This window comes from Doryrhamphus excisus, linkage group LG3, assembly GCF_037039965.1.
Source record: "Doryrhamphus excisus strain RoL-2023G ecotype Guam linkage group LG3, RoL_Dexc_Guam_v1.1, whole genome shotgun sequence".
Classification (NCBI taxonomy): Eukaryota; Metazoa; Chordata; class Actinopteri; order Syngnathiformes; family Syngnathidae; genus Doryrhamphus; species Doryrhamphus excisus.
The window spans coordinates 19,967,190-19,987,632 of NC_136359.1; the positions used below are offsets into that span (position 1 = coordinate 19,967,190).

The 20,443-nt window shown below is 41.0% G+C and overlaps 1 protein-coding gene and 1 long non-coding RNA gene across 2 annotated transcripts in view; both read left to right on the forward strand.

Moving 5' to 3' along the window:
- The window catches only part of LOC131128470 (uncharacterized), a 43,041-nt gene that overhangs the window by 19,355 nt on the left and 3,243 nt on the right, over positions 1-20,443 (forward strand). The gene's annotated exons all lie outside the window — the stretch shown is intronic.
- On the forward strand, positions 4,842-9,115 carry fzd10 (frizzled class receptor 10). Its single transcript, XM_058071355.2, has 2 exons — positions 4,842-5,515; positions 5,584-9,115. The coding sequence occupies exons 1-2, from the start codon at positions 5,490-5,492 to the stop codon at positions 7,346-7,348; spliced, it is 1,791 nt and encodes a 596-aa protein (XP_057927338.2). The 5' UTR covers positions 4,842-5,489; the 3' UTR covers positions 7,349-9,115.

A 20,443-nucleotide genomic window follows, 5' to 3' on the forward strand; every position in this document is an offset into this window, starting at 1 on the left:
ACCTGGTTCCCTTTAGACTACCCACACTCTATCACACTATCACATTTTTGTGTCATCCCTGCTGTCACTCCATAAAGCGGGAGTGCCATTCTGACATGTGTGAGCATTGTACGGGCCTTGTGCAGCCCACTCCCTTTGATTGCAATGTTTGTTCTGGCTATTGTGACCAGGAGAACCGTAGTATACAGCGGGACAAGAAGCCCACCCCACATATTCAATCCAAACAAAAATAATTCCATACTGAGCGAGCGAGCTTGTTGCTGTGTGTAGCACGTCATCGCTTGTGTGCCAATATCATTATCGACACACAAACCGATACCAATATGACCTCAATTCCAACTGTGTTATTTAACTGTGTTATGAATATGTTACATTGTTGTTGCTGGAGTCTTGCAGAGTGTGCCGGAAACTGTGCAGCTCCGCCAGAGCAGGAGAGGGCTTTTTTTGTTTATTAAAGTTATAAGACGGGAAATTATTCATGGAGACAAGAAAAAAAGGGCAAAATATGCTAGTTTCCTCTGGGAAATGGAAGGTTTGACAGGTTTGATGAGAGAAAACAAACTGAAAAATAAACACTTCTGAGCCTACCATCTGGGCCTACTTACATATACTGTAGTTGAGTGGCACTAAGGGAGAAAATAACCGATTATGTTGATAAAGGAGGATCATCCCGAGCTAAATGCTGAATGTGTGCGATCAGGAGGGAAAACAGGATCTTTGGACAAAGCGCGGGACATATGAACAAATAGTCTCACCTCCAGCTGAGTGTGTTGTTTCTTCTCATTGTGCCCTCTGAAAGAGAAGAGGAGGGCCTTGCTTAAGAAGATTACAGCCCTACCCCACCCGTACGTTTAATCAACATGCCCTTTCAATGCCGCCAACAATAGCAAACATGTCCAAAACGTCCCCCATCCCTCCTATAGCATACCGCACATGTTGGAACCGAGGAGTCATCAAACAGAGGCTATGGGAAATACTGCAATATTATTATATATTTGTATTATTAGATGCAGTGATGGCATAGACGGAAAATAATTTCCTTTATAGTGGGGTCAGCTTGCATAGTGTCATTATCACAGTGTAATTTTTGATATGAGTCAAAATCAAAGCATAACCCAAATGTATCAGCATCAGCTCATTTTATTGATCAAAATTCCCTTCCAAACCCGAGGCGCTTTGCTTCCTGTCGCCTCGTTTCTTTCATCCATGGTTAAATATGTAAATAAAATGTCTAAAGTCATTCTTCAAAGGGGAACAAAAGAAAAAAGGGGTCTAAAGGAAAAGACAGCCATAAAATTCCTCCGATTCTCCATAACATTAGCCAGAGGGGGGCCAGCTTCCAGCCAGAGCCTAGCAGCAGGGGAGCCAGCAAGCTCCATAGAATCACAGATCGCAAATCCCACACACACAAAAAAAGTATATCTTTTCAGCTTCAGCCATCAAAGCACACCCTCTTTCAATTTATTAGTTACAGAATTATCTCACAGTTACTGATTTCTTAGAGATGGAGCTGGGCTGCTTCCAAACACGGTTGTGGTTCTGCTGATGAGATAACGTTTCTGATCGTGTGTGTGTTGAACATGTACGAGGTAGAATGATCTATAGGAGAGTCGGTTGTGTCAACAAATAAGACTCGCCGCAAATACCACAAATTTTAACTCCAAACTTCTACATTTTCAAAGCGATACCATATCATGGCCAGCACAACAGTCATGCAGGGGAAAAGACAGGCGCAAAAAACTATGAAGATGGTTCATTAGAACAAACAAAAGGATCATGTCTTATTAATCGGTTTGGCAATGCTATCTTGTCAGCTGCACTGAGAGTATTGCAGACTACGCCACATGCACTTGTGTGAAAGACATGACAAGGAAAAGGACTTCCTTGTCAGTATTAATCATATTAATATCACTGACCATTTTACACATCAAAGCTGTCATTTTACTTCTACAACCAGCCGCGTAATAAAGATGTTGTCCTTGAGTGATGACAAAGGATATGCAGTATATGGCATATGCTGTTGCCTATGGCAATTGTTAGTGTTTACAATTTACAATGAACACTATAAAAAGACAAAGATGGAAGACAAAAGGACTTTTCAAAGACTACACACAGAGAAAAGTATCTATGCATTTAAAGGTGAGCTGTTATGCAAATTTACGGTCCTTTGTATTGACATATGGACTCCGATAGAGCAGCTACATACAATAACCCGCACAGGAAGATTTCTAGATCTTCCAGAATCTGCACCTATTCCAGCTGCATTTTTTCTTGAATTTCCCAATTTTTTCCACCCCGCTGTCGGACATCTCCATCACCGCTGTGATTGGTCCCACTCCCAAGCTCTCCGGAGGACTTTCGGATTACACCCAAACCCCACTTTTTCAAATTATGTCGGTATAAGAGCTAATACATTCATTCATTCATTTTCTACCGCTTTTTCCTCACGAGGGTCATGGGGTGCAGGAGCCTATCCCAGCTGTCTTTGGGCGAGAGGCGGGGTACACCCTGGACTGGTCGCCAGCCAATCACAGGGCTAAGAGCTAATAATATGAACAATATGAACTCAGAGTGGTAACGAAGGTCAGCGTTTATTACATGTAGTAATCCTGACACATCAGTAGTAATGTGGTCATTATACTTTCTTCCTGGCCTACCCGTGTTTAGTTAAGTTGATCCACTGTATGCACACACTATAATGCTACACTGCTTATTGTAAGTAACTGCTTCCTTACATTAAATAAACACTGTTAGGACACTAATAAATTACATCGTTACTTGCAGCTTGCGCTTTTGACTTTGACCAAGTAACCCTGGAAAGGCATCAGGCTTCAGCATCACTTTGGCGGATAGTTCAGCTACACACAGCAGTGTGTGTACAGTGAAAATTATGTAGATGAAGCATATGAATACTTATAATATAATATTTACATGGAGTTCTACTGTAAGCACTGTCCATTGATAGAAGTGTCTAATAAGCAAAAGAAGAGAAATCAGCTGTGGATGACAAAGGAAAAATGTAAGAACAATATTAGAAAAGACATTTATTATACAGAAAAACTAAAGAAGTGGAAAAAAAACCTACAAGATGTATAAAACAATTTAACAAACATTTTGAAACTGTGTAAGAAGGATTGTGGGTGAAATTTGTAGAGGTGGAAGTCTTTCTGCCTCTCTGCAGTTTAAATGAATATTTTTAATACACATATCCTGTCTTGTTTTTTGTTAGATTGTACATATGTTGATCCTCGTAACTCAAATTGTGACCAACCCTCTTCAAACACCAACAGCTGGATGAGAGGGATCTGTGCAGCACATGTTCTGCATAGCAGTGTGCATTGTGTTCACACATGTACGCATACCCCATATTCATGTTGCTGCTCAACACACTGAGCTCTAACAGCTGAAATGCCATCAGTTAGATATACACGGATACTCAAAACATTTAGGGCACATTGGTGCCAGGTTTCTGGCACCAATGTGCCTCTTAAAGCACTTTAGAGAAACATTCACATAATGCTTTGCTGCTACATGTGATAAGCATTTCATAGCTGATGAAGGCCATCAGCTGGTCAGAGGATAAATCTTTAGACTGCAGACTTTTTTACAACGTAACATGAGTGAAGTCTGGAGAATCTCTCATAAACACGCACAAAGCATAAGGCGTGTTGGATCCTAAACCTGACATGCCAGGCTGGACTTGCACAAGCAACACGACCTCTTAATGGAGCTGGGCAAAGTACTAATAATTTGACATCAGTTGCAAGATTAGCAACTGCTGTTCCTATCTCGCCCCACATCCCAGCATGAATTGGTTTGTGTTAAAAAGGCAGCAATTATTTCATTCTACAAACCAACACTTTTACCATGGATCACATTTATATGTCTTGTGGTATTACTTCCATCATTGACAAAGGCATGGAATGACTGGAAGGTGTTACTCTTAGTTCTAAAAGAGTTGGGCAGATCAAACTGACCCCGTGACAACTAAAGAGGTGTTGTACTGTATCACTGTCTAAATAAAACGACTGATAACTTACATTTTGAACAAATCATTTGGCAAAACGTGGGCACTTTAGTTGTTTTCAGGGTTGATTAAGTCTGTAGGAAGTTGATGAATGCCTCTGGAGAACAGAATCTTCTCAGTTTGAAACCATTAGGTCTTCACGTAGGAATTCATAAAAATAAATATGTATATCTTTGTAGCATATGGTAGTATTTCCTTTAAATGTACGATGTGTGTATTATTTAAGGTCAAATTATGGTGCCTCATTGCAGATTTAGAATGTTTATTATCATCATCATTATTGCATAATCCTACTATCCACTGCAACACATTCCCCATTCATTTCTCTTTATTTAGTCAATTAAATTATTGCTGTTCAAATTTGTTTAATGTTCCTTAACATCACTTGTTAAGCATGTCCAAAACAAATAGGGCAGGGACGCAAATGGCCCTCAAAATGCAGTTTGGACAACCCTGGGGGTGAGGGGTTCAAAAAGCATAAATTCAAATGTACAAAAACTCACTGTAAAATGTATTATTATATGTATTGGCCACAAAGAAATGTATTATTGTCACAATTTGTTTATTATTGTGGTTGTAGTTGGCTGTAAGTATTCTATTATACTGAGAAGTGTCCCAAATATCTACAGAACACCTATATAAAACCACACCACAATGATAAAAATGGATGGATAAATAATAAATACATTCATTAAAACTGAGCATTATTATGTTTGTAAACGTTGATAAAGGTGTACCTAATAAATTGTCCGGTGAGAGTATATTACATTTCAATGAACAAACTGAACTTAAAAGGCGAAACCCCCACTCTGCCTCATCTAAAATGTGAAACCCAGTTGCAAGAGAAGTTGTGGTTAAGCGATGGAGCCATATATTGCGTAATGTTTTCGCATCCCCATCAAATGTGTCCACGCTGTGCTCGGAGTGAGGCTGACGCTTTGGTTTAAAATGCAGCAACTGAACAATCGGCATGTCAGTGTCATCTTTCTTATGCTAAGTAGGTGTCTTTGAAGGCGGATCTTTTGGCAGGTTGGACCCGGACCGATCAGGCTGCTCGGAGCAGCTCAGACGAGCGCTGCCACCAAACGCATCAACAAGCGCGCCTTCGAGGAGCGTTACTATTATTTGGTGGGGACTTTGATTATATGTGAACCGGGGGGAGGCGTGTTCTAGTGAGTGAGGCTTCTCTTAACTTCTTGCACCGGGACGGGGAGCACGCCGCTGAAACACCACGCACTCTGGAAAAGTCTCATGCAATGAGAGGATGGCTGACTTGAGATTCTGACGACTCGTTTCATGTGGGATTTTTAATTTGGCACACGTTTGAATCTTGTTGAAGACGCAACACTGCGCGCTGCCGCTTCTGGAAAGCATGGACTGGAATACACTCTTCCTGCAAAACTCCTGCAAATAAATTGTGGAGCACTGTGGGATTCGTGTTTTCATTAAAAGTGTCGAGGACATGATGCTCTTGGGACAAAAAGCTCTGTAAGTTGAACCACTCTCATGAAATACTTTAAGTTAAATCTATGATGGACACTTTTTTATTTTTATAGAACTCTGGAAGTAAAGATGTATTCAACCGCTACCATGAGCCTCATGCTGTACACGCTGTTAGTACTGTGCATCAGCGAGGGCTCGGCGATAAGCTCCATTGACCCAGACTGGCCGGGAGAAGGGAAATGTCAACACATCAGCATCCCCTTGTGTAAGGACATCGGCTACAATATGACCCGCATGCCAAATCTTATGGGACACGACGACCAAATAGAAGCAGCCATGAAACTGCAGGAGTTTGCAACGCTGATCCAGTTTGGATGCCACAGTCATCTTAAATTTTTTCTTTGTTCGCTATACGCCCCCATGTGCACTGAGCAGGTGTCCAACCCCATACCTGCTTGCAGAGTAATGTGCGAGCAGGTCAAAGTGAAATGTTTACCCATTTTGGAGCAGTTTAACTTCCCATGGCCGGACTCCCTGGACTGCTCTCGGCTGCCCACCAAAAATGACCCCAACAACCTCTGCATGGAAGCACCCAACAATGGCTCAGATGAGCCTCCCAAAGTGTCGCACACCCAGCCGCCGGATTTTAGACTGCAACGCCCCCTGAGTGGACAGGAGCTGCAGCTAAAGGACATCAGTATCAAGCAGACGTGCAGCAACCCTGGAAAGTTCCACTTTGTTGACAAAAGCGAATCGTGCGCCCCCAAATGTCACCCCAGAGTGGATGTGTACTGGAGTCAAGGAGACAAGCAGTTCTCCTTGGTGTGGATTGCCATCTGGTCCATCCTGTGCTTTGTCTCCAGCGCCTTCACCGTGCTCACGTTTCTCATTGACCCCCAGCGCTTCAAATACCCAGAGAGGCCCATCATATTCCTCTCCATGTCCTACTGTGTTTACTCTGTGGGTTACCTCATCCGACTTTTTGTGGGCACTGACGGAATCGCCTGTGACAGAGACAACGGAGTCCAGTATGTCATCCAGGAGGGTCTGGAGAGTACGGGCTGCACTATTGTGTTCCTCATCCTGTATTATTTTGGCATGGCAAGCTCCCTCTGGTGGGTCATCCTCACTCTAACGTGGTTTCTGGCTGCTGGGAAGAAGTGGGGTCATGAGGCCATCGAGGCCAACAGCAGCTACTTCCACCTCGCGGCATGGGCCATCCCAGCTGTGAAGACCATCATGATCCTGGTGATGAGGAAGGTGGCGGGAGATGAGCTGACAGGTGTTTGCTATGTTGGCAGCATGGACGTCAAAGCTCTCACCGGCTTTGTGCTCATTCCGCTCTCCTGCTACCTTATCACGGGCACGTCTTTTCTCCTGTCTGGTTTTGTGGCCCTTTTCAATATTAGGAAGATCATGAAAACAGAAGGGGAGAACACAGACAAACTGGAGAAGTTGATGGTTCGCATTGGGGTCTTTTCTGTGCTCTACACCGTCCCCGCCACCTGTGTTATTGCTTGCTATTTCTACGAGCGTCTCAACATGGACTACTGGCACATGCTGGCATTGGAGGCTAAGTGTAAAAATAGCAGTGGACCGGAGTCGGAGTGCCTTATGAAGACGTCCATCCCTGCCGTTGAGGTCTTCATGGTGAAGATCTTCATGCTGCTGGTGGTTGGCATCACCAGTGGCATGTGGATCTGGACCTCCAAGACCCTGCAGTCGTGGCAGAATGTTTTCAGCAGGAAACTAAAGAAGAGGACGAGGAGGAAGGCGAGTAGTGTTTTCACCAGCAGCCAGTCTTACATTAAACCTCACCCGTCTCTCAAAGGGCACGCCAAGTATGAACCCACACGGCCCCCTCCCACTTGCGTATGAGCTGGCTCTCTTCAACCCCATAAAACACTGATGAAGCCCTTACTTATGACATTTAATTCAGAGTGCCATGAAAATGTTTTATTTATGCAAGTTGCATTGAATGCAATAATTGAATGCAACATCTCATGCAACAAGAGCTGCCTTTTGTTTGCTACTTCTGGATTCAGTTATCCTACTGAGGAACTTGGTGGAGAACAACTGTATTGTTTCAATTATGTGGAAAAACACAGTGGAATAACCCATTGAGATGTGCCATGGGGTTACTTGAATAATGTGCAATAGATGTGTTGCTTCCACGTGACAAAGACACTTGTACCGTTAGTGGCAGATTACAGACAAAGAAAAGACCCCTGAGACAATGGAGGCAAATGGTCAGAGAGATGAGTGTTTACATTTGGAGGCTTTTTAATGGAAATGGGGACAGGCGGTGTCATATATGTTTGAACTGGAGTGAGAACAGCTGTTGAAAAGCGCCCCAGACCTTCTGAACTGCCCTTTGTGAGGCAAATCCATGCTGTAAATTAATCTAGCACTCAGTATTGAAAAGTTGTTTTTAAGCATTGTTGAGTTTTCAGTTGCTGTTTTATAGCACAAGGAAATGTTTGTATGTGTTTCTAAAACTGCAGATTTTATAGAAAAATTAATAAAACGTTCTAGTTTTAAGTTGATGGGATTGTTATTCATCTCTGCTCGAGTGTCTGCATCCTCACATTGCAGCGCCCAGCTTGTTTTTGTTATTGCAGCACTTCATTTCCCGGCCTCTATTGGCTGAACTCATTTTAGCAATTTAAATAATGTGTTTTACTATGTTGCCATGTCATTCAAAAAAAAGCTTTAGTAAAAAAATTCAAAGATGTCATTGCTTGCAGCTGCAATAACATCCAATGTGGAAAATGTCTCAGGTTAACTGCAACCACACAAATGTAATAGTGTGTATTGTTATGGTTGTAGTTTCCAGTAGCCTGGGACTATGTTGCATCATACTAAAATGTATTTATGAATATTCAGTTGCCTTACTCATCTACATACGTATCATTATCTCACATTGCAGTTTTTTAATACCTCTGACAGTGCCAACTTCCATTATTGCTTATAATAACTAAGCTTTAATGTATTTGGCAATGTTGTGGGAGTGAGTCGAAATGAGATGTTAAATATGTGTTCACTTAACAGATTGTGCGTTCATTTGAATGTAAGGTTGCTATTAGATAAACATTTAATTTGCATTACACACTGCATGCAATTAATAATTGCCAAAAATGGTTGAATCTTTAAAAGTAATAGTCTTTTTTATTATTATAACTCTTTGTAATGAAAAGGAGAGGTGGAGATGTGCACAAAACAGCACCTTAATTAACTGTCTTTGTGGTCGCTATCAGTAAACGTTTGAGTTTCATGAGGATAATAATGCGATTATCATTTTCATTTTCACCAATGCTTGCACATTCTTTTGTATGATTCCCCACTTAAGATGCAGCGCATACATAACTTAATTTCAGCCCGTTCCTGCCTTCCTCTCTCCTGCATCGGTGCGAATCAATGGAGGGGTTTGTTCGATAATCCAGCTCTCATTCAGGACAGGATTAGACAGTTGGAAGGGGTTCACTTTGAAGAGAGGATTGCTGCAAACCCAAAAATATAAAATATCTGTCATCTCTTCTTTATCAGCAAGGCATGGTGACATTTCTAAAGACACATCTGGTCTGGAGTTGAATTATTTCTCTGTTTTGTGAAACACACAATGTAAAACACATTTAATAAATAAATTTTTTTTAGGATGCAAGTATCTGTATCTTCATGTAAGCATTTTGAATTGATATATCTTTTGATTTTAAATCTCAAGTCTATCACGTCTAAAATTAAGCCCCACAATGTGAATGCCTCTTTATGGCTTTGTTGAAAAATCTATTTGAGTTTGACAATCAAGGTACATATTTTGTGTTAGAGTTGCAGAAGCCTCATAATGCTTTTTATTCCTGAGGGCATTCAAGTTCCAGCATCAACCCAACCTGTTTTTACAGTCCAAACACACATGACTCACAAGCTCTGTGTGACTGAATCAAAGTACAGCAGTGCCTATTGATACTATAACTTGTGGGGGAAAAAAAGGTGTGAGCTCTTCTGAGAGCTTCAGCAGAGGCCACCTGGATAAGAGCCCCCAAGGTGTCTGGGAAGGCTGTAAATATAAGTGACAGTTAGCGCCCCCCTCCAGGGTTTCTTCAGCCATGCAGGCTTCACTTTTCTTCTCTCTTCAAAGAGAAGAAATTCCGCTCAGAGCAAAGGCAAAGTATTGCTGTTGAGAAAGGTTTTTTTTTTTTTCATTTTTTTCAGGGGTAGGGGGTGGCACAGTATGTGTGTCGCAGTTTTTTTTTCTCCCTAGTTCTTGTTTTATAAGAACAATGCATGTTTTTCAGCACTGATCCACAACACGACTACTGTTGGTCATTATTTGTGCACCAACCTCACTTCCTGCCGCCATGCCGTGCAAAGTCGGCATTGGCTTATGATGTGTTGACAAAAAGGATCTTCTGCGTGTGATTAACATTGTTGAAACAACATCAAAGATAGGCTTTGATTACATGAATTAATTCAGACAAGTTTTCCACCTTCTCACCTCTTTGAACAACAAATTGCACAACGGAGTATCAGTTCACACCATGAGTGGAAAAGATTAACTTCACACATCTTCCCCATTCCCCTCTGTGTTGAGGGTGTATGTGAGGTTGTGGAGGACATTGTGTAAACTGACTTTGTCTGCTCCTGTTGCAAGCAACCATAAAGTCTCTGACAAAGTGGCATGAATCAAGCAGCCGGGATGACTGGCGGTTGAGGGCGCTTCCCTTTGATCAGGCTTAGTGGAAACGCCCCATGTCCTCATCCTCAGCTGCTACAGCAGCACCTGTTTACCAGTTCGGGCCTGTCTGTTTTTGCAAAGCTGTTCCGAGTCTCTCAATGTCATAGACTCATACATGACGTGCCGACATACACACAAAGGAATCTGACTAGTGCTTGGGGGCGGGAGGGTGCCTTCTTTGAGCATATGTGTTGCTAATGCGCTCGACCCGTACTGGTTCTTGGCACTTGTTTGTCTTCAAAGACAGCTGAATGCAATATAAATCTGTTGCCTTTCAGAAAGTTATTTCTCCTTCAGCTTTACCAGAGAAGGAAGAAAAGTTTGCGCATCACGACAAATGAAACGGTTTGTTTTCTCGTTGAAGAAATATTTGTAACTTAGAGAAAGATGGTTATTCAAAAGCAACAAAAAACTTTACACAGAGAGCAGCAAGTTCCACAGACCCAAAGAGTTATCAAAGAATGCAATGAAAGCATCCTATCATCCCTCAAGTTCTTCTGGTGCACAAATCCAGATTTCAGAGGATTATGGTTCAAGGATGTGTGGGCGGCCTTCATGTTCAGAACTGATCTGTGTAGCAAAGTAGCAAAGAAATCAAGGGTAACACAACAACTGTATACATTCTCAATGCACAGCAGCAGCAACTACTAACTACCAGATACATCAGAACACACTGCTGTGCAGGCAGCTGCTCAGCCACTCCTTAAGGTGAGAGTAATTACATAAAAACTAGCAACAATGAGCTGTGGTTTTGCAGGGGTGGGAGCGGTGGGGGCAGGACACTTTTTCAAATGCGTAATGAACTCCTTTGCAGGCCCTCTGCTGATCAAACAAGTGTTTGATAGTGGCTTTGGTTTGAAAGACGACTGAATATGTTTATTTACATGTGGAAAAGCGAGTGACTTTGAGGTGGAGATCAGGCAGATTAGTGTTAACTGATGAAGACCTGCGCAAACATACCCTCCCCCTGCATACAAGCAGGGCAGCGACGCACTTCCTCCGAGGAACAGTTAGTCAGGCTGAATAAAACATCAGTCAGGCGGCAACTCCTGCTACTAGCCTGAAGATGCCCTTTTGTAGCCCATAAGATGACTGTCTCTTCTAGTGTAAGCAGAACATCCATTTTCATCCGTAACCAGTGATGTGCAGCACACTGGGGTGTCCATTTTTTTTGTTAGGAAGGGGGGGACATCAATATTCAGCACATTTTAATTCATGGGACTCACAATTCAATCCAATGCAGGTAAAGATGTGCTAAGAAATTACATACATTTTACAAATACTACCCTGTTGACGCTTTTTTCTATTACAGTCAGGTTAATTGGCAACTCTAAATTGTCCATAGGTATGAATGTGAATGTGAATGGTTGTTTGTCTACTAGCGACCAGTCCAGGGTGTATCCTGTCTCTCGCCCAAAGTCAGCTGGGATAGGCTCCTGCATGCCCCCACGAGTCTATGTACTACAGTACATGGCATGCGGATCAAAAAGTTCTGCTGTGGTGACTCTATAATCAGGAAAAGGCCGAATGAAACAAACAAAAATATTGGGTAATACATATGTAAAGGGGATTATAGTCTAGAGGACTTTATATGTTAAAATGAGTATTTAGAAGGTCGTAAACAGGTTTTCTATGCAATAACTATGAAAATATTCCATGTCTAAAGAAGGAATCCTACACTGTGGAAATTAACTTATCATGGTCAGGTCCAGAACCAATTAACCACCATAAACCCAGAATTACTTTAGTATTATTATTCTTGGCTTTCACATTCAAACCTTGATTTTTGAAAGCCCTAGTTTTTCTATGATTTTGCCTTTTGTCTTTTTTATTGTACAATAAACACAAACGACGTGTGTAATTGCATGAAAACGTGTGTATGTTGTGCACGTGACAGCCAGGCAGTGACAGAATTGATGGTGGCAAAGTAAGCACAAAAGACATGTCTACATGTGTACAAAATGTGATATAGTTTTGATCATGTGAGTAAACAGACAATGATAGAAACTTGGGGAGGATGCACAGGAGGAGAGAATGATGGCGGATCCTGCTGCTGAGAGAAAGTGCCTGTAGTTCAAACACACGTTCAGCAAACTAAACAAAGAGTGACGCCACAGAGGGAGATCACATGAAAGGAAATGACACAATAGACTTGTCATATAAACTTGGAGACAACATGTCGCCAGAATAAATAGGATGCAGACATTTGACATTCAAGCCAGGCAATCAGAATCAGAAAAGGTTTATTGCCATGTATGATCAAACACATACTAGGAATTTGTTTTGGTATAGTAGGTGCATACACATCTATTAAAAAAGAATGAAAAATACAAAATATACAGAATAACAGTATAAATATATGTACACAGTCTGTTTTTTGTTTGTTATTCCGGAAGTGCAGTCTGATTGGACAGTGATAAAGCAACCTGATCATTACATGTAATGGTAATGGTTTCCTTTTATTATTTTCATGTTACAAAGGAATGCATCACATAATCCTGTTCATAGGTCTACATGTCGAAAAAGAGTAGGAAGAAGCAAAGCTTATTTAAGCATCCGTGTCCCATTAAAAAAAAAAAAATTGACATACCGCTCTCACTCCCCTTCCAAACGCTCCTGCAAGCTTGGCGTTGACGTTCCCATTTCCATGATCCACTGTATTACATTAACAATATACAATGGTATGAAAAGGTTTGGGCACCCATGGTAATGTTGCTCAAAACAACTGTTAAATGACCTCAAAGTAAAGATTGTTAACATCATGGTCTAGGGGAAGGATACAAAACGCTAGAGAGATTTCAGCTGTCAGGTTCCACTCACGGGAACCCACGGGCACAGTATCAACTCATACAATTTAGACAGTTAAAGCACAGTGGAAAATCAGTTAATGTACGCCCTGTTTTTTGGGGGGGGGGTTAACTTTGAAAATATACCAAAAAATGTGTTTACAACTGTGTTCTTAATGTATTTTTATCACAAAACGTCATTGTTAGCAGCCTACTAGCTTGCTAATACATTGGAACAGGAATCGGATGTCAGTTCCTGTCCGTGATGCCTTCAGCGGTTGACTGTAGTTCTTTGCTAACAAACACAGTTGTCAGAGGGGATCTCGCTGCCAAATTATCCATTTTATTTGTCATTCATTCGTTCGCTCATTTTCTACCGCTTATCCTCACGAGGGTCGCGGGGGTGCTGGAGCCTATCCCAGCTGATCACAAGGCACATATAGACAAACAATCATTCACACTCACATTCATACCTATGGACAATTTGGAGTCGCCAATTAACCTAGCATGTTTTTGGAATGTGGGAGGAAACCGGAGAAAATGCACGGGGAGAACATGCAAACTCCACACAGAGATGGCCGAGGGTGGAATTGAACTCGGGTCACCTAACTGTATGGCCTGCGTGCTAAACATTCAACGTTCGTGCAGCTCAACATGCAACATATACAGTAAAGTCTCGTTATATCGATATTGTCAGGAGTCGGAAAAAATATCGATATAACCGGACTGTCGATATATCCGATCCTGCGCCGAACTGCATTAAAAGTGGGCAATAATGCACTCGACATTGTTCTATAGTATAGACATTGTTCTATAGTATAGACATTGTTCTATAGTATAGAACAATGTTGAGCAGCTTAAATCAATCTTTGCTTAAGGATTTCAATACCAAAAAAGATCACGGCGAACGGCTGCTTCCAGTCAACTTTATTTTTCACACTTCCACCACCAGAGCACAGCACACACACCGATTCCCGCACTTCCTGGTTCATATGTCATGCTCAACCCGCCCCACATAGCTGGCCAAACACATGCCTGCAACAGAAGAACCAACTGCATTCGTGGTTTCTCTCGTGTGTATAGAATCTATACACACGAGAGAAACCACGAACGCCAGCATGTACATATGAAAAACAGTGATTATTGCAAGCGATAAAAAGATATCTGAATACAACACAATTAAATACATGTATTTGTACGCTTGTGCCTTCGTTGGAATAGGTGTGTATGCTATGTCAGTTGGTTCTTTTGTTGCAGGCATGTGTTTGGCCAGCTATGTGGGGCGGGTTGAGCATGACCTGTGAACCAGGAAGTGCGGGAATCGGTGTGTGTGCTGCGCTCTTGTGGTGGAAGTGTGAAAAATAAAGTTGACTGGAAGCAGCCGTTCGCCGTCTTCTTTTTTGGTATTGAAATCCTTAAGCAAAGATTGATTTAAGCTGCTTTTGTATCGATATAAGCAGACCAAATTGGCTGGCGGGAGATGAAAAGGGCATCGTAGTAACCAGATTATCATAATAACCGGGTATTGTACAAACGGAACTAATTATATCATAAAAGACTAGAAATTTGCCGGGAAATGAAAATAGTATCGTAATAAGCAGTAATTCGTTATAACCGATATTGATATAACAAGACTTTACTGTACTACAAAAAAATAACCGACCGTTTTTGACCATGGAAAGAATGTACCACTTGCATGACATAGCTCTCTAATCAGCTACTGTATCGCTCAGAATCCACTTACTTGGTAGAAGCGTTTGAAAAGCCATGTTGCAGCACTTATGTTGTTTGTCAGGTGGCTAATGGATTTCCTGCTCATATTTCAGGCTTTCAGACGTCTGTACATTTTCTTTCATCCCAGTTTTTTCATAAAAACATAAAATGTAAATATGAATTGTCAGGCAGACATTACATGTCTTTGCATACAACATTCCAAGATTGTTCCGAGCTTGCTTACAACAGCCACAGGACTGGAAGCAATTTGGAATAAGCACTGAGGAGCTGTTGAGGCACAGACTGACTTTACTGCTGGATTTGGAAGTGTATCTGATACCACGGCATGTGATCCTTTGAGTATTCGTACAAGTGCATGGCTAAAGGATATTGGCCTTGTAGACACCAGTGGCAGATGTTATGAGATTTGTTTTTTCTTTTTCCCACAAGAATCATCTTGTTCGTTAGGAGCAAGTGGAAGCACCTGTGGTGTCCACTCCCAGCTGAAGGTCTGAGTAATCAGCAGGGCTGGGCGGGTATATAAGGAGCATTTTCCGCCAGTTTTTTTGGCTTTTTTTTTTTTTTTTGTCAGTGTGTGAGAGTCAACACCCTCAGTTGACTCTCATAGTATTTAGTGAGAATAAACTGTGCTGTGTGGGATTTTGTGTTTTGACTTTTCCCTGGTCCACTGATTTCCACTCTTTTCTTTTTTTTTTCGTTTGTTTTATCATTTTGATAGAATTAGTGGGTGGCAGGAAGAATTAATATTCCCCTGCCCCCTTTTAGAACCCAAGACCCAGTTTTGATTTACATGCAGTTTAGTTTAGTTTCCCCCTTAGCAACCTTTATTTCACCAGTTTGTGTTCTACTTGGGAGGGATAACATAACATAACATATGGTCAGATTGTCTGGTCCTGATAATCGATAGTTGCAGTAAAAGGACCCATGTAGTATCTAGCCATAGAGGCACATAGAAGAGTGCTTAAAGAATCAATCTATGAATGTAGTACGACATCCCAATTTGTCCAATGATTTAAAGGCTTTAAAATGTTTATTATTCCAAGTGAAATGTTTTCCTTGGTTCTCCCCGTGCATGCGTGGGTTTTCTCCAGGTACTCCGGTTTCCTCCCACATTCCAAAAACATGCTAGGTTAATTGGCGACTCCAAATTGTCCATAGAGTGTGAATGGTTGTTTGTCTATATGTGCCCTGTGATTGGCTGGCGACCAGTCCAGGGTGTACCCGGCCTCTCGCCCGAAGACAGCTAGGACAGGCACCAGCACCCCCGCGGCCCTCGTGAGGATAAGTGGTTGAAAATGAATGAATGAATGAATGTTTTCCTTGTCTTTTAATTGACAAAAACACAATTACATGGTTGAGGCTGACTCTGTTTTAGTGTGTTCCACCTAAGAAGGCATACTATGCATCCACAAGTTGTTTACAAATGATTGCTCACTATAGAGTCTTTGAGTGTGCGGCACTTTTAAAGGAGCGTGAATGAAAAAAATGAAATGGAAACAATGCCATGTTTCTCTTATTGTGCTCTTCAAAGAAGGCAAGGAAGAACAGAAAGCAGACAAAGACAGCAAAATGTTCTGTCAAACAGGAAGTACATTAGCATTTGATCAAGCGACGAAACCACTGATGGGTGGAGGCAACGTATTCCCAGACAGCGAGATTCATTAATCTATTATGTGGTTTAGGATTGGATTGTTTTTTCACCTGAAAGCTCATTTCACGACCATCTTCTGTCTTGAGAATTCGTACCACAATGTTTTCATTGTTTTTGGCAGATGTTATGTACATTTTTTTTTTCATTTAGCACCCCCATTTACAATTTAACTCTTATCCTATGATTCAGATAAATAATTTTGACGAAACGGACTTTGTTGTTCTTTTTTCTAGTATTCAAACATCACATGAATAGCTCAATAACACAACAGGGATAACAAAATATTTTCACGACAACCGCATACTGAAAAATCTAAAGGTGCGGGGGCATAGGTACATAGGTAGTCGTGTAATAAAAACGTGTAATAATCACATTTCTACACGGTAAGTCGGGGTCTCCAACCAGTCGATCATGAGCTATCAGTACCTCCTAACCACTTTTCAAGGGAGCTTATTAATTTATTATCAACTCCTATACCAACAGAATTATTAAGTGGTGCTCGGCAGTAGTTCCGAAGTCCTCGGGACAATCACAGCAAAGTGGTCGTGCCGTGGGTGAAATAAATTAAAACAGACCATTGTGGAAAACTAAAGAAATACAGCTAGAATCAAAATAAAAAAAACATACAATGAAATGGTGAAAATGGTGCATAGTAAAATAGCTACAACCACATCCATTTATCAATTTTTCCACACAGCTTGTCCGCACCAGGGCCGGAGGCATACTGGAGCCCATCCACGCTGACCTAAATCTACACCCTGGACTGGTCGCCAGTCAATTGCGGGACACATCTAAACAATCATTCACAATCACATACACACCTATGGGTGATTTTGAGTAATTTGAGCATATTTTTGGAATGAGGAAGGAAGAAACACACTTGGACAGATCATTCAAATTCCACACAGAGCTGCGCCAATGAAAAATCGAACTATGCTAAGATACTAGCCACTAGGCCAGGGGTGGGCAAACTACGGCCCGGGGGCCGCATCCGGCCCGCCAAGTGTTTGAATACGGCCCGCCCAATCTTTCTAAAGTATTTCATTTAAACTCAACATACAACCTGGCATCATGGCCTGAGCCAACCTTTTGATGGTTTTATCAATTTCATTTTTTGACATGGTCTGTTGTTTACAAAGTGCTCCTGAAAAAAGGGACACAAGCACATAATAATAATAATAATTATTATTATTATTAGATTATCATTAAATTATTATTAGATTATTATAATAATTATTATTATTATATTAATGCTAATTATTATATTAATTATATATAATATTATTGTTATATTTGCATATTTTACATAATATAATAATTATTATTTTAATTTGATTGTAATTATTATAATATTTTATTATTTTTTAAATATTTAAATTATAATAATTATTAGAACTATTATGATTATTATAATTATTATGTTAATGCTAATTATTATATTAATTATATATAATATTATTGTTATATTTGCATATTTTACATAATAATAATATAATAGTTATTATTTTAATTTTATTGTAATTATTACAATATTTTATTATTTTTAAAATATTTAAATATAAATATAAAATAATAAATAATAATAGCAGATTGCATGACAATTTTACAGATACAATAATACCAGGTGGACTGTTACGTGTAAAATATATACATAGTCTGCCCCCCCCCCCCCCCCCCCGTAAATTTTGTCATATCAATGCGGCCCGCGAGTCAAAAAGTTTGCCCACCCCTGCACTAGGCCATCATGTAAATGAAAAATGCTGCAAATGTCAAAAATACATGTAACCCCCTAAAACAACTGCATGAGAGAAATTTTGCAAGTTCACTGAACAAAATGGCCAAGCTACCAGGAAGTTTTAAATACTTGAGTTGGATGACCAGAAGGAGAAAACCCACGCATGCACGGGGAGAACATGCAAACTCCACACAGAGATTGTCGAGGGTGGAATTGAACTCAGGTCTCCTAGCTGTATGGCCTACGCATTGACCACTCGGCGCCATTCAGCCAAAAGTAGCTTTAAATGGTTACACAGAGATGGTCAATGGTGGGACTGAAACACGCTAACCACTGTGCAGCGCTTCATTCATATGTGTTTTGAATTGTTTTCTGCATGTGAAACTACACATAATTACATTGATTGGATTTACACAATTTTATTTTTAATAATGCCCGTTTTGGTTAGAGTCAGGGCTTTTGGTTCAAGTCAGACCTGGGAACCAAGGTTCCATTACCAAACAATTCAATCTATAAACTACAATGATATTTATTTGGTATTCAAATGAAAAGGGTAGAAGTTGTCTGTTTTTTGTATATTGCAGCTTTAATTTGTGACCCCTGGCAACATCAGACATTGCTTCTGGCCTACAAGGACCCCAATTTGGTATAGTCAACCCACTGCCGAACAAGAAAGGAACTAAAGCTGACTTCAAACTGGAAGCAGGAACACACATGTGCTGATGAAGTGTTTAACTTTGTTCAATCTGGCTTGTTGGATCTGAAAGTCGCAAAAGGCTGAATGCATGTCAGGAGGGGTCAGATAGGACAGCGAGAACTTTTTATATGTGACTCAGACACTTTTGAGGACCACTGCAAGAGGCACCGAGTCAGTTCATTGATATTCAAGCATTTGACCTGCAAACAACAGTGGTGTCAATGAGGTTAAGACAGCTGTGCCTCGCTGTATTGTGCCCATGCCGTAAAACCCAGTTGGTCCCCTGGCCCTTCAGCCCCCTTTCCCTGCACGGTTGCCATGGTGAGCAAATCAGCCCAGCAGTATTTTGTCACACTCATGTAGGCAGATTCTTTCCCTGTTCAATTCCGAACAGGGATTCACCAAGACGCTTCCAAGTGTGGCATGACGAGGGAGCTGCGGGGAATAGTGTAGCCAATGTTGCTAACAATGTCACTTAGGGTAGGCCTAGGACCCTGCACATGGCAGACACAGGTTTTCTAAAAACATTCTTAAGATGGAAATACAAATGGGTTAGCTGAAAAAACAAACCAAACACATCATTAATTAATTAAAAATACAATAAATAAATCAAACCAGTATATACGGTTAATATTTACCACAAGAGGCATCCAGAACCAACAGCTGTGGGAGGGTTCACGCCAACCATGGCCAACAATTGGTTGCTCGGGAGTGAGGTGCCTAACCAAAGCAGGAGGTGCAGCGAGTCCCGCTATGGTGAAAATACACCTCAGATAAGAGCCCAACTTGATTTAGTAATGAAAGGCAATAACAGCGACTTACCAGAAAGGAGAAGTAGGCAGGGGGCACGGCCCCACTCTCCCAACATAATGCACACACTAATATTTACACACGCAAAAACAAGGAACACGCTGTTAACATGGCCAATGCAGGCTACAGTTTAAATGCTCTCACCTAATCATCTGCATGACAAACCGGGACACAAACAGGTGCGCTCAGCGATAATAGTTGGCGTGTCATGGTTATTAAAGTAAGCGGATAATGCATTTTTGCCAGATATGTACGAGTATGAAACTAGTACATCTTGTCATTATTCATGTTTAAAAAAATGCTCATTATATATATTCACTCTTCACGCTCTGTAATTGGCCAGTCACACACAGCGACCGCCTCTCCCTAGACCAGGGATCAGCAACCCGCAGCTCCAGAGCCGCATTTGGCTCTCCAGCCTCTTTGTTGTGGCTCCCATTGCAATGCTCAAATATTTTTTTAACACCTGAGTGGTGGAAATGCACGTCTTTGTGATGAGCTAAAACATGGCCAAAGGAGCAGGCTCACAATAGGAAAGAGCTTTGTGTCCCAAAACACATAACTATTCTTGTTCTGGAGCTTTAATGCTTTAATAATTGCCAGGTGCACCATTTATGACTGTGGACAAAAAACAAAGTGTTTTGGTTTCATTACTTGATATGTTGACAAGATTCATCAGAAATGATTGTGTTTCATACTCAGAAGACATTGTTGTTTAAGTCGACTTTGGTTTTTGATTAACAATAGTTCTGTTTAGTGTCTCGTTTTTACAAAAAAAATTTCTTGTGCAATTTTCAAGAAGAATAGGCTGCAGAGGAAAATTATGGC

Excerpts from the sequence above, each read along its gene's own strand:
- fzd10 (XM_058071355.2), top strand. The coding sequence starts at position 5,490 with ATGATGCTCTTGGGACAAAAAGCTCT. Across the intron at positions 5,516-5,583 it reads CTCTTGGGACAAAAAGCTCT|AACTCTGGAAGTAAAGATGT; the intron begins GTAAGTTGAACC and ends TTATTTTTATAG.